Source organism: Mixophyes fleayi, chromosome 11 (genome assembly GCF_038048845.1).
Source record: "Mixophyes fleayi isolate aMixFle1 chromosome 11, aMixFle1.hap1, whole genome shotgun sequence".
NCBI classification, from domain to species: Eukaryota; Metazoa; Chordata; class Amphibia; order Anura; family Limnodynastidae; genus Mixophyes; species Mixophyes fleayi.
The window spans coordinates 40,249,739-40,267,153 of record NC_134412.1 but is presented as its reverse complement, the minus strand read 5'-3'; the positions used below and the strand labels follow the sequence as shown (position 1 = coordinate 40,267,153).

General features: G+C 42.7%; 1 protein-coding gene across 1 annotated transcript; it reads right to left on the bottom strand.

Annotated features, from left to right (window-relative positions):
• Nucleotides 1-585: 585 nt before the first annotated feature.
• C11H19orf85 (chromosome 11 C19orf85 homolog) lies at nt 586-6,342 on the bottom strand. Its single transcript, XM_075189987.1, has 2 exons — nt 6,124-6,342; nt 586-2,002 (listed from the first exon to the last, which is right to left on the bottom strand). The coding sequence occupies exons 1-2, from the start codon at nt 6,324-6,326 to the stop codon at nt 1,123-1,125; spliced, it is 1,083 nt and encodes a 360-aa protein (XP_075046088.1). The 5' UTR covers nt 6,327-6,342; the 3' UTR covers nt 586-1,122.
• Nucleotides 6,343-17,415: the final 11,073 nt, after the last annotated feature.

Below are 17,415 nucleotides of genomic sequence, written 5' to 3'. Positions count from 1 at the left end.
GGGAATTGGACTTAATCCCTATGATGGTGCAGCTGGATATTTATTCTGCTTAAACTTTATCTGATCATTGCTGGGTGCACTCTCTCTTCCCTGTCTGGGACACCATTAAATTTAAAGTTAACAAGTGTAACTCTGTGATATCATTAAAGAATTGAAGTTACACCTACTTTTTGGGGTGTGTGCAATTGTTTTTGTTAGAAGAAGATTGCTAAAGTACTACTTGTTGAGTATGTACTTCATTGATGATAACTCTTATCGGCAATCAGGATGATGTCACTAATTTGGCAATCTGTATTCAGGCAGATCCACATATAATTTGGATATGTGCAACTAATTTTCCTTGTGTTTTTATGGTTGTGTATTAAAACTATTTATATTTTAGTTTATTTTTATTATTTCAGGTACCATTTTTGTATTTTACATTGTTTTATATATTGTTTAATTTAATTTGCTAATCAAATTTGGGAGTGAAAAGATCGTTTTTCATGGAAAAAATGAAACTAATTAGCAAATTTGCTTTATTCCTTTTTCACAAACACAGATAGATTTCAAATGCACATGACTAATGTAATTTTTAATAAATGAGCATCAAAGAAGAACTCTAGGGGGTAAATATATCAAGCTGAGAGTTTTCCGGCGGGTTTGAAAAGTGGAGATGTTGCCTATAGCAACCAATCTGATTCTAGCTATCATTTTGTAGAATATACTAAATAAAGGATAGCTAGAATCTGATTGGTTTTTCAAACCTGCCAGAAAACTCTCAACTTGATGCATTTACCCCTAAGAATGTTTGAAAACAGTAACAGGGAATTTTTTTTGATTGTGACCTGAATACTTGACTTATTCTTCCGTACACCATTCGGATTCAGTACACCTCTTCTTTAAATCTTTGTCACTTATCAAGAGAGAGATTTAAAAACAAATTAGCTGTTACATGAAGTAAGCCTAGTAGTTTTATTTTATACTGAATTATATAGTACCACCATATATGTAACACACATTAAACAACAACATTATTATTTAAATGTGTATTAATATTGGGAAATCTCAACGTTTTATTCAAACCAATGTAATACAATCTAACCAAGAGCTACAGAGAATATTTTTCATTTTCCTAATGTTTTAAGCAAAGCGTCCGGCATTTTGTTCAATTGCACAAGCACACAATACACTATAGTCCACATCTTCACTTCCATAGTTATATTTTGATTGCAGTTCTGACTCTCTGTCTATAATTAAGTCTTCAGCTGGGGTATTTTGTGCGCATGTTCCTTGATTTGTTTGAATGACTGATTGATCAAAATCATCTGAAACAATAACTTGACTACACGGGTAACCAGTTTGTTGGTGTATGTGGCATTTTTCAAAAAATGCAGGCTTCCTCCCATTGTCTTCAGAATATACTACATGTGTATCACTCAGTGAATTGTTCAGCAAGAAATGATGTGTACTTATATCTTTGTTCTCTGCAACATCAGGTGTCCTATCAAAACCTTCTGGAAGCCAAGATGATATATTGCTGTCACAAAAAAGTAATCCAGTGTGTACATTTCTTCCAAACTCATGCTCCATCTCTGTTTTTTGGTGTAAATAATGACTTCTTGGGTGAAGTAAACCATAAGGAGAGGTAAAAATATCATCTTCAGTTATGATGTCATCAAATAGATTTTCAACTGTGCCAACCTCATCTGAAACACAAGCCAATGTGCCCATGCTTATTTTAGAAATACCTTCTGGAACCAGATATGCCTCTGCAACACCCAGGAAGGTACTATCATCAAAGCACATGTCTGGGAGCTTAGATATATTGGCTGACAAGTTAATTACATTCTGTAAAGGAGATATTCTTTCTTTCCTCAGATCTTTTGGTGTGATGCTCCTATTTTGAATTTCTGAGGAATTCCTATTCTTATTTGTTAGACGTTGTTTTTCTACAACAGCTTCCTGTGAGAAAATTGAAGTAGCAAGTTGCTGCGTGGCAGCTTCTATAACAGAGTATTTCCTGTTGAGGGATTAAACAAAAAGTGTCAGTAAATAATTTGCAATATTATAACATATATTAAAAAAAAAAAAAGATTGTCTCCTGTATATCAGTTTGTAACTATGTATAAAAACAGGTACTTGGTTTTTAATGCACCTCTGATACAAGGCCTGGACTCACAGGATAGACCATCAATACTATTCATGAATACCAGATATCCATTCCCTCCTAAAAACATTGACCATGCAGCAGTTGTTGGACTACTAGTATACCTCAATCCACTAGGATGCACGGAAAGGCAGGGGTATCCTCACGTCTTAACTTACTATTTTCAAATGAACACCCACTTCTTTGTTTATGTGGAACTGTCTTTCGAAACATTAAATTTGCCATCATGGGAAACATTACAGGGCTGAACATAGAGCTAATTATGGCTAACTCTGAGTTTAGGTAGCTTGGATCATCACCTGTAGATGTATTTCAGACATAGTTACATTTGATATGAAAGTTGGGTTCACACCTGCTGGTGTCAGCAAGCACTGGATTTAAAAGTATGCTCAGTGCACATTATTGTGCCTGAGCAATAGGTATCTATCAGGATGCCTTGTCTATGTGGCTTCCTCATAGTGGAAGCACTTCACTGTACAGATCCTGCAGTCTGCCCTTTGTTCTGGTGGTAGAGACAATCTGCTCGAAGTTCAGTACTGTTTTTCTGGCTAACGATTCTTGTGTATATGTATAGTCCCTCCCTTGTGGAAGGTCAATGCTTCTTTATTGCAACTCTTACTTAAGTATCCTGAGTCTTCTGTTAACTCCGTTGTGTGTGACTGCACTAGATTGTGTTTATTGGAGCTTCCAACAATCTCTTGTATTAGTGTTTCTGGTCTGTATCTGCTTTGCTCAGTTTTCCTAGCCCTATCCTGCTTTATATCATGGTCCCTTTTCCTGCACCCTGTTTCCCTGCTCCAGTGTATTGTATATGCTATTTTCTGCAATCCTTGTTTTTCAATATTATTCCTTGCTCTGTATTTAGCTTATTCCTAATTATGGACTGATTTCACTAACCCAATTTATCTATTACTATCTGTGGGTGGATCACTTATAAATAACGCATTGCAATAACATATTTAAATTATTAACACAGTGTGCCAATTTACATTGTTGCAAATGTGCTGATTCTTAATACTGTGTATTAGAAATGTACTTTATTTTATTATATTGTGTTATATTTCTGCATAGGAAATGCATTAATTTCTGAGGTATTGATTTAGAACTTCTGAAATAGGATAACATGATTGGATTTGTATAACTTTTCTAAAGAAAGTCCCTCATGTTAATAAGACATTTTCATCTTAGTGACCAACACGTCTGTTTAGCCTGTATACACAGCAGGGGGCCGCTGCCCCTCTGCCTGTGTGGCTATTCATTGTGCATCTCAGATCCTGTCCGAATAATGCAACCAGCAAATTTAGGATATAGCAGATTAGTATCAATTTTGTTAACTTTGCATTGCATTTAAATCCATGTTTTGCATCCTGATACTAAAAATAACTCAGATGTGGCGGAGCCATCCCTGACCTGGACCAGGGGGCTGGCTTACCCCCTGCTGACATGTGTGTCAGAATGTGTATAAAAAGAGCACTGGTTTGTACTGAAATGCATCATTCCATCTGTACCTTTCTGGATTTTGCTAGTACCCTCAACTATTGGCTGTAACTGTCCTTTTTAGGACTTCCTGAGCTAATAAACATCACCGCTTAAGGAACTTGCTTTGGCGCCTAATTCCTGTGCCCTACAGACTAGACCCAAATCTATTCCATTTCCGGTTGTTCTGAGGTTTGGACCCAGCTTTCCAGTACCAACGATTTGCCCACTACCTGCAGCTCTGGCCAGTATGATAGGCCACGGGTACCATCCACAGCAACCTTGATCTGAAGGCAAGAGGTCAGGGGTACCAGCCAGGGTGTACCAGCAAGGGGATACACTAGCAGCGACAGTTACCCATAAGGACGCATTTCTGGATGCCGCTAAGAAGTCCAGTGGTGGCAGCAGCTGAAGCCCCTCCTACTGCAGTTAGAGGGCGCATTTGGGATAACGAAAAGGGGACGGTATTAAGGCAAGCTCAACTGGTCCCCAGCAACGCAACAGACAGGGTGGCATAGGAGGTCCATCCTGTCATACAATCATTCTAATACTGCATGTTTTCTTCTCTCACACTACCCCTCCATGCACACATTTTTCATCGTTCTCCTACTTACCTTCATCTCCCCTCTCTCTCTAACATGTCTTATCCATTCTTCCTTTCTTTACTTCACCTGCCTGTAGCTTCAAATGCTCTTCTCTTTTGCACCCTCCTCCCTACTTAGCTTATTTTAACTGTAACTGTCCTCCCACCAACATGTTTCCCTCCCTGGTTATATTTTACACCCATTTCCACATTCTGGCTGCTTGTGACCTATGCACCAATTCCAGCCCATGCACAATTCCCACAATCTGTCTATGTTCCTACCTCTCCCACAAATTTTGCACCCACCACGTACTTCCAACCTTTCCAACCTCATTATCCTCTCTCCACTTCCCCACCTCCCCTTTTCCTCTTCACTCTAGAATGCTAGATCTATCTAGAACTAAATTGCATCCATTCATAGCCTTTTCTATCACATTCCTTCAGTCTACTTGATATTACTGAATTCTGGCTCCCACCCATCTGACTCAGCTTTTCCTGCAGCTGTCTGCTATGGGACTCTTTCCTTCAGCCACGCTCATTGACCAAGTGACTGACAAGGCGGTGGACTAGGCTTCCTACTGCTCCCTGGTTGCACCTCCATTGTTATCCACCAAAAACCCTCCTTCTCCTTCTTGAAATCCATTCCATACGTCTCTTATCTTCATTTCATCTCTGTGTTGCTGTCATCTATTGGTCCAGTTTCCCAATTTCCTTATAATTTCACTGTCTAACTTTAAAATTACTTTGCACTGACCTGTCCACTGTTATTCTGCAATCATACAGCCTCTAAACTCTGCATGCTTACTTACTCCCAGTGGACATCATCTCTCACCCATCACAATGGACACTCCCTAGACCAGTGTTGGCTAACCTGTGACACTCCAGGTTTTGTGAAACTACAACACTGCCCTAGACCTCATGGTCTCCCATCTTTATGACATCTTCAGTTTCTCTGACCACAACACCTTTTCCTTCTACCTCACCTAGCCTCCTGCACCATGATGCATGCTCATACAGCAAAAGTCTTAACCAGATCATCTTTTCAGCCTCATTTAACCTTTTCACTCCTCTCTCCAATGCTGAATTCTCATTACACTCAACACAGCCCAACATAAGGTATCTCCAGTCACCATATATCTTCCAATAATCCAATGCCCAACCTTAGCAATCCAAACACATGCACCACCAGCAAAAGTGATCCCACACACTGGAGAAAATCTTGCACTAATACAGACTTCTAGCATTACACATTTTTCCTGTGTTTTTTTTTTACTTAATACTGCTTACTACTGACCTATATTCCATCTGCAAACCTGCATGCTCTTTTGACCGTGTCCTATATTCTATATCTGCACCTTCCTGCATCACTATCAAGTTGGATTGGTGCTGTCATTGGCAACCTCTGCCCCCCAGATGTGTGCAGAGGAACCAATTTATTCAGGTAGCAGACAAATGAACTGTATAACACATAATTTAGTATGAATGCTGTGCTCCCTATGCAGGAGAACTTGCATTACTAAGCATGATAAGATGATAATATTACAGTGGAAACAGACACATCTTCATCTACCTTAGCAACAGAAGATTACTTTACTGTGATTTTAAAGTGATTTTACAATGTTGAGGGACAGATGAAACCTGGATCGGAACCCTCTGCACACATGGTATTAAAAAAAGTGAATACCTAAAGATAAACACAATTGGAAAATAGCTTAAAAATTACAACTGAAAATGATCCTGTTTCACTCACTCCTGAGCACCAGAAGAATGCGTCGCTCAATCTGCGTAACACTCATTTTCTATATGCCACGCACAAAATGAGTTAGTGTCACACTAAAAAACACTATATAATAATACTGTATAATAATAATAATAATATAATAATAATATATAATACTATACACTTCATATTCACCTGCAAATCTGGTTTTGCAGGAAACGGCGGTGATTAACTTTCCTTTTAGTTGGTCGACTCTTTTTAGGCCTTTGTAGGGTGCGCATGATATGGGAAGATGCCACTGTGACAAATGTAAAGAGATCACGGCCACACTCATAATACCCAAGTTCCGAGCTTGGGCAGAGGTTAAAGGCAAACTGCGAACCTCTGTGATGCATCATGATGTGGATATTTACGAGAATGCTGCAAAAAAAAAGGTTTAAAATGATTTGAGCTCAACAACATACACATCAGTAACTATTCCTACAAAGCATTTGTCACTGTTTCACACAATTTTATTAAACAAAGCACAACATTAATTTCCACAATATTTTGTGTTGAGGTGTTGCTTACATAGGTGTGAATCAAATTTTTAAAAAATCAACAAACTCTTTGATAAAAAAAATCTTGTAGCTTTTATTTACCTAATTATATGTGTATAGGATGGAGTTAAAAAGAACCTGAAGCACACTTTTTTTAAAAAAATAATAATAATAATTTGTTCATTCCTTTTAAAAATACAAAATGTGTGCTTTACCCACTGGCTGGATACTTGGGGGCTGATTCGGGGTTGGACGTATGCCAGTTTGTGTAAAGTAAAATACGCAAATTGGTTCTTTGCAGGTTCATGAAACAAGCCGCATGCATATGAAGGTTTGCCTGTATCTGATTGCCTAAGGGAGTTCTAAGGTAGTCTGAGTGTTCATGTAATGGCCAACATACACAGATCTGCACAGAGACACATATGTCAGTGACAGGGCCGGATTAACCCGTGGTCTAACTGGGCTATAGCCCAGGGACCTCGGGTATCCAGGGGGCCCTTCAAAGTCCTCAGCAGCATTATTGATTGGTCTGGGGGCGGGGGCGCCCCCGGGCCGATCAATGCTGCTGAGCACTGTGAGTGCAGTCATCCGTCCCCGGCGCCGCTCAGTAATCTGCTTACTGAGGAGATCTCGCGAGAGTTTGTGAACTCTCGCGAGATCTCCTCAGTAAGAAGCTTAGAGTGCGCCGCGGAAGAAGGACTGTACTGACAGGTAAGTGCTTGTGGGGGGGGGGCTCACGGGGGGGCGGCAGGCGGCTCACATTGGGGGCCTCACGGGGGAATGGAGGGCCCCTTAGCCCAGGGGCCTCCATTCCCTGAATCCGGCCCTGGTCAGTGGCCGTATTCATTGTAGGTGCCTTAGAGTAGGTACAGATGATGATGGTGATGGCCACCAGCTAACCGCATCTGATTGTGGATTCACCTCTGAAGCCGATAGGTGCATATATTATATTTTTTCTGATAGCATTTTAGCACAGAATTGTTAGGGTTATTCTTGATGTATATGAGAGGTTTATTTTATTTCATTAAAACCTAATAGCAAATGCATATTTCACTATCAGAACAGATGTTTAAAAAAATGATTACAAACGTTTCTGACATAAATCGGTTACATATACATCTAGTACAGAGCTGCCCTGCATATTGCAATTAGTTCAAATTTGCATATGCGTGCAATTGTGCTCTTCTTAGTGAAAGATTTTTACATCTCCGTTTTTTGGAAGCAAATGTATTCATGTTCAGTATCACCCCCTTGGTTGGGTCCAGAAACATTTATTCATAAAGATTTTTACCAGGAAGAAATACATTGAGGGTCACTTTGCTTTCATGTATACAGGGCCTGATTAATATGGCCGCAGCGCCCCCCCCCTCCTCCGAATATATAGGTGTATAGGAACACTTCTGAATATGAATGTTCAGGTGTACTCTCCAGCATTCAAATTTAGACAGATTGTGCCATTGTCTCTTACCTGTTCTTGCTCTTCTCTCTTGCAACTTTGTTATTCTCTCGCTGGCTTCTGGAAAGTTGGCGTCCTGTTTTGAAAATGCAAAAATGTATTATAATGCAAACCCTGAATGATTAGGCCCTTTAGTTAAAACAAAACACTCCATTATGGCCAGCTAAAAGTACCCCATTGGACAGGCATATATAAGCAATATCTGAATATTTGTTGTCAATCAAATACAAACCTCTACCAGCCCCATCTCACTAATATTTAGTATTCTAGCGATTGCTGAGACCACCCATGTGACCACCACACAATCATGAGATTCTGCCCCCCAAAGCTGCTCTATTTTTTAAATACCCCCTGCAGCCATTTTCCTTAACCACAACCCCCCCCCCACAGCCATTTTCCTTAACCCCTGCTGCAGCCATTTTCTTTACCTCCCACCCTGCATCCATCCCCCTTGCAGCTATTTTCCTTACCTCCACTCTGCTAGCTAGCTATCCCCCCCCCCGTCACATCAAAACTCCCCCAGTCACATATATCAGCCCCCCTCCTCTGCCCTCCTTCATACATATCAACCTCTCTCCCTCCCTATAGATTTTCATGGCAGCCCCCCCCCCTCCCACCCTATAGATTTGTATGACAGTCCCCCTCTCCCTCCCTATACATATGCATGACAGTCCCCCCTCTCCCTCCCTATAGATATGCAGCATAGTCCCCCCTCTCCCTCCCTATAGATATGCAGGGTAGTTCCCCCCCCCTCCCTATAGATATGCAGGGTAGTCCCCCCCCTCCCTATAGATATGCAGGGTAGTTCCCCCCCCTCCCTATAGATATGCAGGGTAGTTCCCCCCCTCCCTATAGATATGCAGGGTAGTTCCCCCCCCTCCCTATAGATATGCAGGGCAGTTCCCCCTCCCTATAGATATGCAGGGCAGTTCTCCCCCTCCCTATAAATATGCAGGGCAGTTCCCCCCCTCCCTATAGATATGCAGGGCAGTTCCCCCCCTCCCTATAAATATGCAGGGCAGTTTCCCCCCTCCCTATAGATATGCAGGGCAGTTCCCCCCCCTCCCTAAAGATATGCAGGGCAGTTCCCCCCCCCCCACCCTATAGATATGCAGGGCAGTTCCCCCCCCTCCCTATAGATATGCAGGGCAGTTCCCCCCCTATAGATATGCAGGGCAGTTCCGCCCCCTCCCTATAGATATGCAGGGCAGTTCCCCCCCCTCCCTATAGATATGCAGGGCAGTTCCCCCCTCCCTATAGATATGCAGGGCAGTTCCCCCCTACCTATAGATATGCAGGGCAGTTCCCCCCTTCACTTACCTGTAGTTGTGCCAGCGTTGCTCCTCTCCTCAGATCAGCAGATAGGAAGTGAAGACGCCCTGCTTCCTGTCTGCTGCACAGCAACAGGCAGCCTGGCGATTGGCTGTGTGTTGCTAACCACTGACCACCAATGCTTTTGATCGTCGAGCCCCCCCCCCCAGCGGCGACCCCCCGCGGCCCCCCCTCCACCCCGAAAAAAAAATGAATGAAAAAAGAATGAAAAAAATAAATAAATACCCACAGCGCCGCGCCCCCCGGGACCCAGCGCCCCAGCCTGGTCAGCCTAGTGGTTGATCAGGCCTTGCATGTATATCCGGGATATATCGTATATATTTTGTGACCAAATTACAGACAAATGACAGATTTATTTTTTGTTTTAACTTTCAGGGGGGAATTTTAACTTTCAGGGGGGATTTGTTCTATAGCTGACTTCCTGGCACCACATTGTTAAAGTCTCTGTAATGCCAGACATTAGTAATACCTCCCAATATTAGTAGTACCTCCCAACACTAGTAATACATCCCAAACTCCCTTCCTCTGGTATTCATTTATTGTTACATTGTGCATTTTGACCCTTTGGTTTTTGCAGGTATTTATTTGAACTAGGCACCAAAAATTACAAGTGAGGCTTTTAGAATGAACGCACTTAAAGGGCGACAGTGTTTATAGCAAGCTGAACATTTACCTGAAAGGGTTAACATTGGGTTGGGCCCGACCAATGGTAGCTCCTGTGGGAGGGTCCTTGATTGAATATAGCAGACTGTACTTCCTGGTCTGCCTAACTTTGCAGCACGAGATCCTGTGGGAAAGACTGCAGCAGAGAAAAGCGGATAAGTACCTTTTATTTTCTGTCTTTTTTCCTTTCCAACTTTACATTCTTATTCCCTTATATTTCTGCCCTTCTGTGTTATTTTCCTCTTCCTTTTCTTTTCTTTATCTGGGTCATTTTATTTTCCCCTGCTCTCCCTTCCTCTCCCCCCCCTCCTCCCTCCTCTCTCCATTTTCAGCCTACCTTTTTTTTGGTCTTTCCCCTGCTCGTCAGCCCTTTATTCCCCTGTTCGACATTCCCCTGTTTCTTCTCCTGCTCCTACAATGCCCCGTCCTAAACACTCATCCTCCCGCCCAGTGCGCTTCAGATCCCCCTCCCCCAACAGCGCCGGGCACCATATTGTGTATCCCCAGCCCGCGGCCTCCCTCCCGGAGATTTCGTAAGTCCTGATTAGTGGTGTGCAGCTGGGGTTTTACGCGGGTGTTGTTTACCTTCGCCTGTGTCTCCTTTCCTGACCCCTTCCTGTGGACCGGTTTTTCCAACACGCTATCCTTCTCGGTGGCTTTTATTCTAATCCTGGCCTGTCTTCAAACTTAAGGTGGTATGGTTTTGACATTTCTTTTCTGCTTACAGGTGATGGTGTTTCAACTAAGCTGGTGTGGATCATTGGTCACTCCTTCGTTTTCTGGGCCGCTGGCCACCCCAGGGCGAATGTAATCCCGAATCACAGCAGCACTGTAATAAGATGGTTGGGCAGACGGGGCTTAGGCTGGCCTGATCTTATCCCATGGTTGGTGAGGTTCATTAAACAACAAGGCCCACTAAATGTCCTGGTAGTGCATGCGGGAGGCAATGACCTGGGGAAAGGAAAATCGTTAGAACTCATTATTGAGATTAGGGAGGACCTGCGTCGAATCCACGCGGCTTGGCCTGACATCATCATAGGTTGGTCGGCACTAATCCCCCGGCTGGCATGGAGAACAGCTATCCCCTTAAAGAAAATGACAATCATGGTCAGAAAGTTAAATAGTGCCATTCGGAAGGTAGTTCGGTCCTTAGGGGGTATTGTTATTGATCACCCAGGTATAGGGGTAGAGTCACGGCAGTTATTAGGCGTGCATTTGACAGAGCAAGAAATGGGGTTTTTCATACATAGGATTTGCGGGGGAGTGTCAGCGTGTCTCGGTTAGTGGTGGCAGGCTGCTGCGTCTATGGGGCGCAGCGTGGTAGGAATGCACTGCGTTCAGCGGCTGATTAGTGGGCGCACAGGTAGTTGGCCGCAGGTCGCTGTCCCCTTAGAGGCACCAGTAACTCCTTTTTGGTCCTTCAGTGAGGAGGGTCCCTGGCCGGCTCAGTGAGGGAGGGCAGAGTGAGTTTGGAAGGGGCAGTCACTCTGACGCCAATTCAGCGCAAGTGATGTTGGGATGTGTTCCCCTTTGGTTCGTGGACTTATGGCGGTTTGCGCCAGTCCCCATGTGATCTAGTGGTATCAGCTTGAGAGCTGTTTCGCAGTGCCCTTTCTCCGCCACCATAGGATTAGTTTAATATAGAATGATAATAAAAGTCCTTCATTTTTTAGCAACTTATACATGACTCCGTGTGTTTATTTGCATGCAAATGTTTATGGTTTAAGGTTGATGTGAGGTTTATGGGAACATACACAGTGAGCCCTTTAATGAAAATTGCATTTTTGAAACTTGTGTTTCCCATCAGTTATACATATTTCCCCCACAACATGGACAGTGGAGAAACACTCACTGATACATATTCTGCTATGGTGGTACAACATGTATGTGCTTTACCTATATAGACCTCATGCCCACTGGCATCTGACAAACTCTTGCAAAAATTGTTCAGTTTGTTTACTTGCAGCAAGTGAATGGATCAGACGGCATTCAGAAAAGCACAACACTGCCCCAAATGCTCCAGAATGCGCATAACATCATCAGTGGGTGTAAGTTTATTTTTAAAACTAATTACTTGCATAGCACAATTGTAAAAAACACTGGCAAAATTAACAAAATTGACGTCAATGGGTATGAGATCGTTTGCTATCTGGACAAAAGGAAATGATGGAGCAAATGTTTCATAGATGGTTTTCTGGCACTTGCAGGGGCTCTACAGTGCCAAACAATTAGATACACCTCCCAAGCATAGCTACAGTAGTTTTGTAGCTCCATATTAATTTTCCAAAAGTACCCCATTTATAAAAATAGGATCCAGCAAGTTATGCTTGTAGTGATGTAAGAAAAATGTATTACTTCTGTTTTTTTAATAAACGTTGCACAAAACATTAAAATTACAGATTGTTCATTAGTAATTCAGTTCAATAGTGCATTTTTGGAAATATAGAAAAACAATGTAATGTGCATTCATCACACTATATTGCATGATAAGTTGTACTGTAGAGCAGGGTTCCTTAATTTGGGTGACAGTAAGTACCTTTACATTTCCCTTAATATCTGATCATCTATGCTATCCCCTACTGTGTGTAAATATAATCTCAGCAAACGTATACTAAACAATTTCTTATGCATTTGAAGTAGACATACAACTATATTGTAGGCCCAAAGATGTTGTGACAATTCTGAAAGACTAAACTTACAAATACCTCATTTTGAGATACGAAATTGGCGAACTAAACTGAGTCATTACTCTGTTTCACTCGGAACCCCAAATCTCGGAACTGTTGGATTTCTCCAAATCTGAACCGTTCATCTCTATTAAATTAACAAATCAAAATGTGTTAAATGCGTACAGTACATACAATGCATTTTTATATTCCATCTTACTTGCATACAAATGTTCTTTGTTATCTAGCGGCACATATACATGTAATTTTTAATTCAGAGACTATGCCATGACAAACATCACTATCATTCAGCACAAACTTAATGTACACTGTCTATGTTCATACACCCCTTCCCACGCCATTCCGCTTTTCAATTTGTAGGCAATCATAAGTGTAATTTACATTCAGTTCATTGGCGTAAGGTCTATAAAGATAACCCAGTGGTTGCATCAAGATCTATTTGCGTGTTACATACACTGATCTATATATATCAATATAAAAGCCTAGCGGCGTGTGTTAGTCTGTGTGTGAAAAAAAAAACAACAAGCTGCAGCGCCACCTGCTGGGCGGAGTTATACACTGAACTTCTAAATTCTTAGCATTATCTAATATATAAAAGTAAAAGCCTAGCGGCGTGTGTAAGTGTGTATGTGGAAAAAACTATTTTCTCAGAAAGGACTCATCCAATTGACCTGAAATTTGGTATACTGACATTATTTGACAAAAAAATTAGAATAGTGAAGTCAGTTAACTTCCATCATCCCCCCTTCCTCCCGTGGGAGGGGTAGTAAAGGCTAAGTTTATGAGTTGAGGGGTCAAACTCATTTTCGTGAGGTAATTTTACCTCATGAACACACATTAAAAAGGGCGCTTGCATCGGGAAGTAACGCTCTTCCCCTGAGGAGGCCTGGGCTAGGCCCAAATGCATGACAAAAACCTTTTTAAGACCTTAAGTAACTTGATTTGACTAGAATGCATGAGTATCATGCACGGGTTAACTTGTATCATATATGTAACTAACCTGTCTGATATAATACAAGTTTTTTCTTATTTATTTTTATTCTACTTTGGACACATAAAAAGCAGAACATACTCTGAGGAGTAGCAGAGAATGTGTGTTAGAAGGTTTGTGTTTACTGTAATCATTGCATTTAGTCATCACATGAACAGGAAACATTAGTTTCAGTTCCGTCTGTCACTCACCGTACTGTGAGTGCCTTTTCCCGGACATTTAGGAACCGTGGCCGTCCTCCATCCTGAGGGTCTGCGCATGCGCAGCCCTTTCCTATACTTCAGTGTATGTCCCTTTAACTCAATTGGCAGATCAGGCAACACTCCCTATATTAAGCACCTGTGGTCAATACCACGTTGCCTGATCTTGGAGTCTCATTCCTCATGAGTCTCTGAAGGTGTTCCTGTATTCCTCGTGTTTTCAGCGCTGCTGATTCCTGTGGTTTCCAAACCACTTCTACCTCTGTGGTTTCCAAACCACTTCTACTACTGTGGTTCCCATACCACTTCTACCATCATCTGTATCATCGTGACTGTTTGCTGATTCCTATCCGCTGCCTCCGTGCACTACAGTCTTCCAAACCACTTCAACGCTATTACATATCATTGTGACTGTTTGCTGATTCCTATCCGCTGCCTCCGTGCACTACAGTCCTCTAAATCCACATCACGCTATTATATTTCACTGTGACTGTTTGCTGGTTCCTACCCGCTGCCTCCGTGCACTCCAACCTTTACTTTACATCCACTCACCTGTTCCTCATCAAGTCCGTGAGCTGATTCCTATCCGCTGCCTCCGTGCACTACAGCCTCCAGCCTACAACTCGCCTGTGTTCATTATCGTGACTGTTAGCTGATGTCTATCCGCTGCTTCCGTGCACTACAGCCTCCAGCCTACAACTCGCCTGTGTTCATCATCGTGACTGTTAGCTGATGTCTATCCGCTGCTTCCGTGCACTACAGCCTCCAGCCTACAACTCGCCTGTGTTCATCATCGTGATAAGTTAGCTGATTCCTATCCGCTACCCCTGTGCACTGCAGTCTCTTCTCAGCTCTCCTGTGTTTCCTCGAGACTGCTGCTCTCATTGCCATTTCGCTACTCTCCGTGATCAACAGCTCCTGGTCTACTCTGCTCTCCCGTGTACCATCGCTACTGACACCTATTGGTTGCTACTGGTTACCTCCGTGTACCGCAGAGTCCTGCTGCTGCTGACCGCGCTATCACCCATCTACCGCTGACCCGCTCTCCACGCCTTCACGTGTCCCGCTGGTCTACTCTCCTGTCAGCATTGGATTTGTATCTCATCAACTACTCCTCTGCTGGATCATCTTCACTCTCCTGGGTCCTCCTTGAGTCCAGTTCCACGTGTTACTGATTCCTGTGGATTCGTGTCCCTGTTGGTCTCTTATCTGTGCGCTGCACCTACTAGACCGCTGCCTCATCTATCCTGGGACTTTTCATCCAGCCGGCCTCCCGCCGCTCAGGTATCGCTGCACTCCTATCTGACTGCCTGCTTCTGAACCACGGTATGCATACTTCTCATTGACTGTGCTGGTGTATTGCATATCTTGCTGGACTGTGTTGGTTCTCCTCTGGAGTCTGCTATCCGCTGAGTCTATTGCCATCATTGACTGTGTTAACTTGTGCTGGACTACTTCAAGAGACTTTCTATATTTGCAGACCTGTTCAGTCATTTATATATATTGTGCATGTTACTGTGGATCGTGTATAGGTGCCTGTGTATATCCTGTGTTGCAGTCTCTCCCCGTGCACCTCCTCACATATATATTCAGTGGTACAACTTGCTAGTAGCAGACCACTGATCCCTGCTTCCAGTATCACCTGTTCCAGTATCCTCTCACATAGCAGTGGTACAACTTGCTATCGCAGACCACTGACTCTCCGGATACCTCCACTTGGATTCCATTCCTTCACTCAGACAGCGGTACCACTTGCTATCCGCAGACCGCTGACTCTCATCACCTCCTCGTTTCTGTTGGACATTCCCCCTCACTATAGCAGTGGTACAACTTGCTATCGCAGACCACTGACTACCTTCACGTGTCCTTGTCCTACAGTTCCTCGTGTACTATTACCTCCATATTACCAGTGCTGCTAGTCATAGACTTTCCTGAGCATCTCATCATCTGCTGTTTCCTGTTCCGTGATCACCCAGCTACCAGAGTACCCTATTACCATCTACATTGCTCTGGTAAGCCTACCACCTGGTGATCCCTGGGTAAAGACTTCTAGTGCCCGTGACACCGTCCTTCATGACCAGGAGTTGTCACAGACAATTTTGTCACCATAGGGGTTGTCGATTGCAGGTGTTTACCCCTATATTGAAGCACAAAGGCAGCAACTAGGATTAATAACCTTGCTGATATAAAAAGGTGTTGGTTGGGCATTAATCTGGACATGGACTAAATTAAAGCTTCTTGATTGCCCGTTTTGTCCTTTTCTGTATTTGAGCCTGGGGAACTTCAAATGGTTTAGAAGTGCTGTCTTTGGGGTGCATGAATGATGTGAAGCCTGTCAATGTTTGGACACTGCTCTAACTGCAGCTCATAAGATGGAAAAATTGGCTTGGATCTCCAATGATAAGCTCTGGATCACTTTGGGATTCCTACACAGTATATAGCCTGGGAACAGGGCCGTCTTTTCGACTGGGCACGATGGGCAGGTGCCCGGGGGCCCAGGGAGAAAGGAGGCCCAAGTCGAAGACAGGACTCCTGTAAAGAAATAAATTTAAAAAAAATCACCTTTTGCGGTCACCTGACCGTTCGGTCAGGTGACAATCCAGCTCCCTCCCTGGTCCCCACCCCCGTGCTGCAGTGAATGTCGGGCAGCACGGAGGACTAAAGAAAGAAGAGAAGGGGATCGGACTTAGATTGAAAGGTACGTTAAGGGGGCCTATATATATATATATATATATATATATATATGTGTGTGTGTGTGTGTGTATATGTGTGTGTGTAAATGAAATACATCTATATATAGATAGATAGATAGATAGATAGATAGATAGATAGATAGATAGATAGATAGATATGGGCCCCGGTGCACTGCTTTACCAGGGGGCCCATACTGTTGTTAAGATGGCCCTGCCTGGAAGAGTAACATTCATCAATAATTACAATGATTCAAGAAAATTGTTATTTAAAATACAACCATCTGCTACATGGGGGAACATAGGAAAACTACCTATGGTCTGAAGGTGGATATTCCCTTTAAAATGAAATGAGATTATATTGTTATTACGCATAATCTCTGTGTCGAGTAAGTAGTGTTGTTTCCCGTATCAGCCTAGATTGAATCATGAGACAGACGTGTAACTGCTAAGTAGCTGTGTTCCTAAAGATTATATTTGAATTTGGCAACTATATATCTACACATTTTGGTAGCATAAATCAATGTCTGCTTTACATTATTTATTGATATTCTAATATTTGTATCAATGTATGCTTGGTGGCTGAGATTTTGATCAGATTTGTGGTTATCACACCACATTGAAACCTACACCAGTTTAGTAACCTTTATGGTCCTAATTCAAGTTCAGACATAAATCCATTTGCAAAGCGTAGCTTGAGTGAAATAGCTCTGCGCATTCTCAGAAACAAACTTTACGCCAATGAATGCAATTGCATACAATTCATATCTGAACAGAAATTATATTTATTACTAACTAATGTATGCCATATACAGTACTGGCATTCAGAGGCAGATGCGGCCGTTTCAGCGATGACTGTTAATGCATAGTCATTGAATTTAAAAAGTACATGTATGCGTGCCACTAGCTAGTATAGAAGATCTGTATGC